Source organism: Polistes dominula, unplaced genomic scaffold (genome assembly GCF_049000335.1).
Source record: "Polistes dominula isolate Pdom_NZ unplaced genomic scaffold, Pdom_raw_medaka contig_77, whole genome shotgun sequence".
NCBI classification, from domain to species: Eukaryota; Metazoa; Arthropoda; class Insecta; order Hymenoptera; family Vespidae; genus Polistes; species Polistes dominula.
The window spans coordinates 7,962,926-7,975,453 of NW_028301152.1; the positions used below are offsets into that span (position 1 = coordinate 7,962,926).

The window sequence follows — 12,528 nt, forward strand, 5'->3', positions numbered from 1 at the left end:
TCGCTTACTCACCTTAGAAGGGACCACAATAATCATCCTTCTACTCGTAATATCACACAACCTCTCTAACCAGTTATACTCACCTGAAAATGATAAAAACAATTCATTATTAAATATATTATATCACAAAATATTAATTATAATATAATAATAAAATATTATTTGTTATAAAATAATATATAATATATAAATATATATATATATATATATTATTACTTTAATATTATTAATTTTATTTTTATTTTATTATATTTTACTATTATTTTTATTATTAATTAATATTAATAATTATAATATTATATTATATAATATATAATATAAAATAACACTATATATATATATATATATATATATATATATATATATATATATATATATATATATATATATGTACGTATATACATATATACCGTACTACCGTACTATCGTACTGCCGTATATAGTATATAGTACGTATATAGATTAGTATGTATAACAAATAATTCTATTAAAATTATTTTCTACTGAAAGTACCTTAATAGGTATGTATTGTTTAAACAAATATATATGCGTTTAAACAAACTGAAAAATAATGAGTGTATTAGAATAATAAAATAATTGTTATATAATCGAAAATAAGGCGTATTGTAATTTAGAAGCACTATATAATAATTGGGAGTACCGTCTTCCTCAAAATTCACCTTCAGACTGAAGCTTGAGCTTTTGTCTGAAGGTAAAAATACTTATATTCAATGTTGTTTATATGACATTTTTAAAATCGCGCATGTGTGTAACGTGAATAATATTCTTAATATAAATCGAAATTAAGATTATAACATTTACTTTAATATTTTTATTTTACAAAATAATATATAAATCATAAAGACTAATATTCATTTCGTTGGAATATTTTTTTATATAAATGTTCGATTCAATATATTATTTCAAATCACACATGATCGGAGTAAAAATAAAAAAAAAATAAATAAAATATTCTATGATTTTTTTTTTCTTTTTATTTGTTCTACCTCTGTAAATGAAATCGAAGTCGTGTGATTTGCATCTCGAATAAAAATATAAAAAATAAAAAATAAAAAATAAAAAATAGAAGAAAAGCCGTTGGAAAAAATAAAATTGGTGAGTAATAACAGGCGTGTATTATTATACAAATATTTACCAGACATCTCGTAACTTTCGATAAAGTTATCGTATTTCAAACTCGTCATTTTTTTCTTTTCATTGCAACTAAACGAAAAAAGTAATAAAAAAAAAGTGAAAAAAAAAAATTTCAAATATATCCATATAATTTCATATATATATATATAACAGAAAAAAAATATAATTAAAATAATAATAATTATTATTATTAGAACTAAATTTTATAATAATAAATAATAAACTAAAATTTAAAACTATTACTATAATTAGAAAAAAAAAGAATCAATTTCTATACCTTCCTCAAACGTAACACGTTCACTACTCTATTTATTTATTTATATTTTTCTTTTTACTTTCTTGAAAAAAAAAAAAAACTAACTAAAGCAATATATTATGTATAAAAAAAAAAAAGATCAAGTGGCTTTATATATCACGACGATGAGTGAAGAGACCACAGAGGATCGTCACGAAGGTCGAACATTCCTTCTCGATCCTTGCAAAATGAACGAAAGAAAAAAAAAAAGTGAGTGAAAGAGAGAAAGAGAGAGAGAGAGAGAGAGAGGAAAGTAGAAGAAAGAGGAGAGAAGTATAGTCAAGAGGGTCTCTGGGATGGCTATAAATTACCGGCTAATATCTCATAATTACCGAGCGAAGCAGACTAAAGGAATGCTATGGCAACGTATGGCAACGTATGGCAACGTATGGGGCAGCGATTCACCATACAGGTATGTCAGACAAATCCTTTTTTTCATTCCTTCGAACTTACACTTATACAAAATCGTTATATGTTGGCGAATATGTGGAGGCACGAGTAGGAAGAGAGAAGGTTGAGGAGGCCCGGTTGGGTCAGGGTATTTTTTGAACTCTCAAACTAACTTTTTACACGCTTTCCTATCTCACCTTTCATATGAATTCCACCTTCTTTTACCTATACCCTTTAAAATCTACACCACCACCTACAGTTCTCGTTCTAAGAATAAACAAGAAACTTTCAATAGGTGTGGAAAGGGAAGAAGGGGGGGCGTGGATTATTCTGAAGGAAAGGATATCGAATTTAAAGTTTATTTTTCTATTTTTTTTTTATTCTATTTTGAGAATATATGTGAATGAAATAATGAAATAGTTTTATAAAAACAATATTTTTTTTTCTATAAGATATTAATGAATTTAATTTATGTGAGATTGTAGTACTATGTGTGTAGTATTTATATATATATTTATAGATAATAGTGAGATTTTAGTACTATGTGTATAGTAGTAGTATTTATATATAGATTATATGAAATATAGTATTATTGAGATTATAGTACTATGTGTGTAATAGTATATATGTATATAGTATAATAATTTATATAAAAGATGTGAAATGTGTGTGTGAGTATCTAAAGTTTTGTAAGAAGTGTGTTTTTAGCAACTATCAAAGTATAGTAAGAAGAAAGGATGATCTTGAAAAACTTCAAAATTGTTTACAAAGAAAAACTGAAGTTTGTAGTAGTTTTAAAGGTAAAATAGTTTCATGAACGAGAGAAAGAAAGAGAGAGAAAAGGTTGATAATTTTCATTGAAAACTTTCATCCACGATCGTTTCTCATTTACATGAGAGCTTATTGGTAAACTCGAGCTCGTTAATCGAGCGAACAACGATATATGTTATTTACATAGTTTGAAGGAAGACGATATAACAGGGGCGGAACTATAATACCCCAAAACCCTGCAACACGTCGGTAGAAAGAAAAAAAAGGGACCCCAAAATTTTGACATTTATTATTATTTCTTTTTTTTTTAACTCAAAGTATCCCTAATTTAATTTAGAGTAAAAGTACACAAAAGTATACAAAAGTAGAAAAAAATACTTTGTTTACAATCCAATTATTTAAAATTTCATTCTATTTACATTTAACCCTTTGCACATCATATTGCAATTTTATTAACCAACATCTTCCAACGCTTTTAAATATTTTATTTGAAATTTGAAATCTATTTTAACTAAAAAAACCAAGTAAATTTTTTTTAAATCACTTTGATAAGAGTAAAAAAATCGTCGAGTAAGATTCGACGAGGGGAATCCCTGAGATAAAAACTTATTTCAAGTCACACTCGACATAGAATTGTAAAAGGGGTCTTTTTTTCTTTTCTAAGCGGTCATTTGACTACTCGAGATAGGAATAAGTATACACGAAGTGTTGGTAGGTTTAGTGTTAACCCTTTGTCCTAACCGATAACACTTTCGATTGCTCAAACCATAATAAATAAGAAACTACTATCTCTCATCAATATTAAATTTTATTTTAATTGAAATGATATATAGATATAATATTATTGTTGTATAGTACTTTTTATAGGGAATTATAACCTAAACGTGTAAACGTAATTAAAATAAAAAAAATATCGAAAACAATTGAACCAAAACCAAACAATTCCAAATTAGTTTTTTTTTATACATTTGGTTCCAAACAAAGTAGTATCAGTAAGATTTGTGTTTGTTTTTGAACCAAATTTCTTACCACGTATCTCACTCGTTGTTTTAGGGTAAAGGGGTTTATATTCTTTACTTAACGTAATAATATATAACTTATGTGTATTTTGTTTTGTTTTTTCCTGGAGGGGGATTAAAATTATATTTTGCTGAGAGAGGGAAGAGGAGACGAACGTTTGTAGTTCCATCACTGATGTAAGATATAATAGATAGAATATGAGTGTATGTGAGAGAGAGAGAGAAGGAAGAGAAGAGAAGAGAAGAGAAGGAGGATGAGGGGCAGGATGAGAAGGATGAGAATGAGGTGGATATAGAAGTGAAGAGGAGAAGAGTTTCGGTAGAATCTTGTGAGGATCTAATATCCGTTAAGGTGAACCAAGCGCGCTCGATTTAATTTTCTTAGGACTTTCTTGGTTAAAGGAAAATGAGATCCCCTTTACGTGTATCAAGTCGTGAATTTAACGCCCTAAGATATCGTTATCCGTGCAAAGGTAACTTACTAATACATGGAATCGATGAGAACTACGTATAGGATGTTCCATAAATCTATGAAAATACTTCCAGAAATATTAAGTTGTTAATAAATACTTTTTATATTATTTTATATATATATATATATATATATATATATATATATATATATATATATATATATATATATATTTTATTTTAGTTAAATACTAACTGTTACAACAACTAAAATAAGAAGCTTGTTTTTGTTGTTTGCATTTAAATACGAAGAAGTATATATATATTTATTATATTATTATTATATAATAATGTAATATTATTATTATATAATTATTATATACATTTATTATATACTATATAATAATAATATAATAAAGATAATATAATAAATATATAAATATAAAAATATAAATACAATATAATGTAAAATATAAATAATATAATAAATAATATAATACCTACATTATATATTATACTATTTTATAATGAAATACATTATTATAATGAAATATATTACTTATTATATTATTTTATTATATATATATATATTTTTTTTACTATAGTTAAATACTAATTGTTACAATTGTTAATTAAATGCAAACAACAAAAATAAACTTATTATTATTTTATTTGTTTGTATCTAAATATCCAAAAAACTTTTTTTTCTCCTATCCAATCCGTCCAATTTTACTACTACAACCCATCACTCAACCTCAACTGATCTATGTTTGATAGAATTTTATGGGACAGTTCCTTTTGGACAGAATGGACCAAAAATTTCACGATTTCAAACGACGCGCTTTCGTGTATAGAACAGGAAAAAAAACTCGTGTCGATGATCGATCTCGGGGTATTTCGATGCTCGTTTCATCGCTGAACATTGAGGAAACAAAAAGATCAACGAAGCATTCAAAACTGGATCCGCATCACGTTCCAAAACCGATTCGATTCTTTTCTTTCTTTCTTCCTGCTTCTATGTATCCTACGTATATATATATACATACATACACATATCATACATATATACATTGTACATACATATGTATAAAGATGTACATGTCCTGCATGATGGGCGTATAAAAGTAAAGGGCATTAAACTCTTATAGAAAATTTTGCATTGAAATATTTCAAATAAATTTATTTAATTTCATTTCAAAGTATATAATACGATTTTTGTATTTTTTATAATTTTATTCAGGTGAAAATTTATTTAGAATGGAAAGTGATTTGAAAAAAGTGACTGAAAATCTCTGGAAACGGTAACGAAACGATGAAACGTTTGTAATGAAAAAGATATTAGATCATAAAATATAAAATTTCTGATTTCGAGATGAAAATAAACCGAGTAATTAGAAATTTCATAGTTAATACCCTAATACAAACAAACATAGGATTTAGACTAAGAACAGAATTATTTTATAATTATTTTTATATTATTATCTTTATATTATTTTTTATTTTAATTATTTTAATATTATAATTATTTTATTTTATTTAAAATTATTTTAATAAACTAAATTATTATTAATTATTATTAAATTAATTATTAAATGTATTATTGTCAATAATAATTAAATATTATTATTATTTTTTTTATTTATAAATTATTACTTTATAAATTTACTCATTTAAATCTATTTTACTTTATTACTTTATAATTTAATTATTTATAATTAAATATTATTATTAATAATAATACAATTATTATTAAATGGCATTTGATACTCGAAAATTCATTGTCACAAATACCTAATCCCACCAGTGTTCCAATCCCTGAACGCAAACACTCCATTCGTGGTCTTTTTAGCCTATTTTTTTAATAAAAATAAAACTAAATAAACAATTTTTTATCAACTAAAATTCTTTGAATGATAAACAAATCACTTAACAACGAGAGAATAGAAATTTCTTAAAACATTCCATTTTAACGAAAGGGTAAAGAGTATAAATGTACACTTATACAAACTAGTGAAGTGAAGTAAACGAAAGTAAAGAAAATAAATAAAAAAAAAAGAGAAGGGGCTAGAGGGGCTAAGGAGGGAAGGGGGCATGGGCAAAGGAAGAAGGATAAAAACCAGTTTTAATGCCGATCACGAAGATCGAGGTAGAGGACGAGCACGTACGACTCTATCCTTAAGGTGTAATCACACGGGACTCGATCGATTCTTTTAAAACGAGAATACACACATGTGTATATGTGTATGTGTATGTATGCATGTGTCTCATTACGACTAACATAAGACTATACACGATTTGTTTCTCTTCTACATTTACTGAGTATCTTCATTTTAATAAACTGAGATGGACATATAAGCAAGCGTGCAGTTAATTAACTACCGTTGGTTGCCCGGATACGATCCGTCTTGCTATTTCTTCCTTGTCGCAACGAATTTATATTCTTTCTTCTTATTAATTATCTTCTTATTATTATTTTTATTTTTATTTCGTTTTTTATATTTTTATTTTTTTGTATTCTTCATCCTTCATCATGTTTTTTAAGGTTCAGTATATTCTTCATGAAATAATTGGCTATTTTAACAATCAATTGATCCGAGATGATCGATCAGGTATTTTATTTAATCGTCTTCTTTGACATTTATAATATAACGATCTCATTTTAATTAAGGACATGTCAATAATTTAAATGACATTTATCAAGTATTTAATATTATTATAACGTAATTTTACTCACATTTGTATAAGTGTGGTATTAAAAATTATTTCGTTGAAATGAAACCGATTATCAGTAAAAAAAAATATCTGTTAATTATTATATATATATATATATATATATATATATATATATATATATATATTATATAATATTATAATAACATATAATTTATAATATAAAAAAATATTATAATAAAAATTTATAATATAAATTGATAAGCAATTTAAATATCAAGTGTTAAAAATACCATTTTTTGCATGACGAGTATATTAGGTCATAACGCAAAATATTACAGTCTCTCAAATCGAAAAATAACTGGGTTAAAAAATTAATGGATATCGTATAATTATTCTTGAAAATAAAAATAAAAATGAACAAAATTTAGGTCAACCATCTCACACTCACACCCCTGCCCTGTGTATATTTATTTCTACATATACACCTTAAGTATACATAAATATATAAATGTGTTATTGAAAATAAAAAAAACAACGAGAAAAAATATACACCAAACGATGTGAAGGGTTCGAAAAAGACAAAAAAAAAAAAGTACAAACAAATGTAAGAAATGTTCGGTTGAGAAATTAGAACGGTTTTTTCTCTTTTTCTCCTTCGGATTGTAAACATACGTGTTACACATGTAACATACTTCAATGTATTACAAACCACGTGAGAGAAAAAATGGGAAATAAAGCATTGTACGTAACTGTTACTTCCACTTAGAAACCCTTTCTGAATGTGTACGTAATAGTGCAACTGTTGTGTGTGTGTGTGAGAGAAATTTACTGTCCCACCTTACACCGTCTCACTCTTACCACCCCCTACCCCCCACCCATTTTTATCTACAACCTCTCGTATCTGAAATCTAAACAATTTTCTTGGTTGAACACGAAGCTGGAAGCATTTTGTTCGTAGCTTGGGTAAACACAACGATTGCTTACGTTCGTTCGTTCATTGGTTGGTTGGTTGGTTGGTTGGTTCGTAGGTTGGTTGGTGGTTACGTAACTTTTTACTCTTACAAAATTCCTTTCAAACGTCCATCTTTTAATCTTCATTCAACAATTACTACTCGTAGTCGAAAACAAATAAGGAAAAAGTTTTCACATTTTAAGCGTTGACCCAGAACGATGATCTTTATTTTATTTTCAACCACAAACCACAACCCACCAACCCATTCCCCAACTACCCTATTATACACTCTGTACCTATCCATATTTCTTTTTCATATATACAAATGTAAACAACCTTTAGGGATTTTTCATTGAATTCATATGAATCAATAATGTTGAGAAATTATTTGGGTTTTAAAGATTAATAATAGTATTCGAATTATCAATAAAAAAAAAGAAAAAATTTGTAATCAGATGAAAAACAACGACGATGACGATGAAGATGAAGATGAAGTGGAGTTGACGACGATTTTAGGAAAAATGAAGAATTACGAAGAAGACAAATACATGAAAAACAACAATGATGACGATGACGATGAAGATGAAGAAGAAGATGAAGATGATGATGAAAAAGAAAAAGAAAATGATTAAAGTACGAAATAAGAAGAACGAAAAGAGAGACAGAGAGAAAGAAAATAAAAGAAAAAGAAAGAGAGAAGAAGAGTAGCCGGGCGTGTCGGATCGTAGAGTCAAGAAGGGTGGTGCACACTGCACATCGAGAAAAAGTAAACTTTAGCAAAGTGTTTACCTACGTCCCCGACATCAAACAGAATGCGGTCGCGCCGCGGATAATGAACCGTCTCGAACGCGAACAAAAGTTTATTCTCTCTCTCTCTCTCTCCTTCTGTCTCTATTTTTTTTCGTTTTCTTTTTCTATGTTTCTCACTCATACTAGTGTGAGTATATGTCTCCGTCTTCTCATCCAATTTTTTTTTCTTCTTCATCGTCTTCACGCAACGAAAAGATATCCAACCCTTCGTTGGATGCTTCACAACCACCCACCGCCCCCTCATTCACTCCTCATTTAACTTTCCACCCAACCCCACATCGTCTCACGCTTCGTCTCAGTTTCTTATTTATTACTTTTGTCCAATACTAAAAAGAGGGCTTTTACATGCACATTGATACATAGTTGCAATGTGTCTTTATGTGTGTATGTTATTATTTTTAAGGTTCATCTGATAATTTCATATCAGAAAACAATTTGTTTTCACGTGGAAATACAAAGTAAGTTTTGATCTTACAATTAATTAAGAAAAATCTGTAATATAAAATAAATGCAGGTATTATGAAACCTTAATGACAATGCATCTGTTGATGTTTCATTTTAATGATACAGTGTTCATGATTTAACATCAAAAGTAACTTATGTCAATGCAGAAAAAAAATCAAATGGTTTAACGTTTCTATCACATGATTTATTAACCATAAAGATAAATAGAACCATAAGGTTGAGTGGAAACAAATTGAAATCAATGCAAGTTTCATAAAACCTAACCTATCAAAACCAATGGATGCATGGATTCCTAGAATTAAATGATATTAAATAATAAGAAAAACCAAATACATATTTCAACTTAATTATTATCCAATAAATAAAATCATCAACGTGCAAATAAAACTTAAATGTCAACGCACGCATTAATTCATAAATTTACTAATTTATATTGCAAATTTAAATAATAAAATTCAGCATCAATGAATCAATAAAAAAAAAAACAACATGCGTGCAGATCACACGTGTTAGAAGTGAAACCTTCAAAAAACTAAGTTACGAGAGAATGCGACCATTGCAGAATATCAGGTGTAGGATAATTGTAAGATTTATTTGTTATAATATTATTATAATTATACTGTTACCACATTCAACAATTATTTTACGTTTTATAAACATATAATACATAACATATTACACAATAAGCAAGTTCTCAATTTGAAGAAATGAGATGAATTACTTATGGTAACTAAAATACGTATGGTAAATAAACACCTCTCTGCGTGCACGAAATGCACGAACGCGTTCCGTCGAACTCTTTGAAAATTCGCTAATATTTTATTTCTGCAGATTTTCACGACACTGTTCGGCGTTAATTTTCGGCCGCGAGACACTTGAATCACAATTCACAATATCCTATTGCGAATCATCTGAATAGAAAAAAAAATAATGTTACAAAAGTGACATATTAAGATTATGCTTGTCTGGTATGAGTAGAAAGGATTAAGAAAGAAATATGTTGAATTAATGACTTACGATAATCGTTTTTACTATTTTTAACAGTGAACGCATTATTACCCACATTAGAGATATTATTCTGCACATTTAATAACGCCTTCTGGCGTGCACGAAATGCACGAACACGTTCCGCTGAACTCTGGAAACCTCCTTATCGTGTTTTTCTGCTTAATTTAACACTTTTTTTCTCTAATTTGCAGCATTTTTTATATTGTTAAACAGATATATAAAAAATAAAGTCTTCTGGCCTAAGAAAAAAGCTATGATGAGGGGAAAATGAGAAAATTTAAAATGAGAAATAAAACATATGATCGAACCTAATAGATGGTAAAATAATACACAATTTGTTCGTTAAAGAAAAGTTTCCCTTACTAAGAAACTATAATTTATATATTAGAAATATAATGTCTCTACAAAGTATAGTAAGTACTATTACTATTTAGTACTAACACACTAGTACTTATACTATACGTTATACTATACTAAGTTACTAGTAGTACTTATACAAACAAGTACTACTACAACTACTTAGAATACTAGTACTTTTAGTACTTAGTATACTAGTATAACTATACTTAATATACTAGTATACTAAAAGAAAAAAAAGCTAAGATACCATAAAAACCGATAAAAAAAAATAAAAGAAAAATGTTCGTGTATTTAGACACAGGTTTTTTCGACCCCACACACCTTAATCGATCTAGTAATTTGATCTATTCTTTATAACTAGAAAGGACTAGATAAACCTATTCATGTTCCGTTTAATATAAAAGAGAACCAACTTCAAACGCCATGCCGACACTTTCTTTGGTAAACCGAGAACCCTTTTTTTTGCTCGACTATTTATATAGGTCAACCTTCTTAATAGATATTCTATTCTTCTCTCTTTCTTATTCACTGTTAACAAGGAAGTCATTTCTTCCGAACGATTGGCCATGAAAAAGAAAAAATTTAACAATAGTTTAAAAAAAATAATTAAAAAAACGGAAAAAAAATAGGGAAAAGTATTGTTAAAAGTGAACGAAGCAAAGAAATAATGACAGAAGGGATTAGGACACATAAAAGAGAGAAAAAAGAGAAAGAAATAGAAAGCACAGATGTCGAAGTTAGGAAGATTCGCAGATGGGAGAAGTGAGTGAAAAGTTGCCAACCCGTAATGACCTTCTGTGTTGATTTGCAAATGAGTTGGACTGGTACGATGAGCATATACGAATATTATATACGGGGTGTCTCAAAGTTGAAACAACATGTTCAAATGAGATCAAATACAACTATATACTAATATATAAATTAGTATATAGTTATTATATAGTTATATAATAATAGTACATAGTTAATAATAGAGTTTTATATAAAATAGTATACAGTAATAAATAACAATATATAGTTATTAGTATATATTTGTATATTAGTATACAAGTGTGTACTAATTTATTTTTTTCTTTTTAATAAAACGGCATGAACTTTTATTCGACCCACTTAATAATTTTGTTAAAACATTTTTATAAATTTTGATCCTGATCTGTAGGTCCGGACACCCTGTATATGTGTTTATACCACTCTGTGTGTGTATACATGTATTGAGAAGTGGGACGGAGTATACTGAAGATTATGAAACGAGTTTATATGAGAGAGAAAGAGAGATAGAATGAGGGAGAGAATGAGGGGTTGCATTTGACGCGTGTCACGTGCATATGTCAGTCCCAAACCACGCTACGTCATTCATATTCGCTCTTTCCTACAATTGTCAATCCTACCTGCACGTACAGCACCGTCGACGTGCTTTCTATCAAGTTCGTTGCTCCCTGTCATCGATTTCCTTCCTCATAACCGTTCGATATGATTGGCCCGTCATAAAGAGAGAGAAAAAAAAGAAGAAGAATCATAAACTCGTATCGTCCATTTCCTATGTTATCACTTAATTAGGTATATCATGTTACACTATCAATCAATACGAATACTTTTCTACATAGACGATATTTATCGATACATAAATCTTTTGGAAATATTTTATTAAGTGGACTGTATAGTAATTTGACATCCTTTTTTTTATTTTTTATAATCGTATGCAAAATGGAAAGATAAATAATTGATTATAAAATAATTTTATTAAATTATATTTTTAACTTTAATTTTATTATTAAAAATTTTTATTATATTATTATTATTATTATTATTATTATTATCGTAAATTGTTGCAACTAATTATTTTAATCTGAAAAAAAAGATAATTGTAGTAAATAGAATTTAAATGATAGTCATCATCAGTAATTTCCACGGCATTAAAAATAATATATATATATATATCATATGAATATTCAAAAATAATATTATATGAATATTCAAAAATAATAGTATATGAATATTCAAAAATAATATTATATAAATATTCAAAAATAATATTATATAAATATTCAAATATAATATTCATATAATATTATATGAATATAATAATTATTAATAATTATTATTATTTTACCTATATATTATTTTAATTATATGTTAGGGTGGGTCAAAAAAATCAATTATTTCTTTTTTTACAAGTGCCATGGAAAAATGGGTTGCTAGACACCTTAAAACAATTCTCA

The 12,528-nt window shown here is 27.2% G+C and overlaps 1 protein-coding gene across 2 annotated transcripts in view; it reads right to left on the bottom strand.

Annotated features, from left to right (window-relative positions):
* The window catches only part of dlp (glypican dally-like), a 138,456-nt gene that overhangs the window by 97,247 nt on the left and 28,681 nt on the right, over nucleotides 1-12,528 (bottom strand). The window contains exon 1 of one of the 2 annotated variants that reach the window (XM_089178319.1): nucleotides 11,698-11,767. The exons of the other annotated variant lie outside the window; for it this stretch is intronic. Within the exon in view, the coding sequence (XP_089034445.1) occupies nucleotides 11,698-11,752 (55 nt within the window). The 5' untranslated portion in view covers nucleotides 11,753-11,767. Of the gene's footprint in view, nucleotides 1-11,697; nucleotides 11,768-12,528 lie in introns of those variants that run through there. 2 annotated transcript variants of the gene reach the window in all.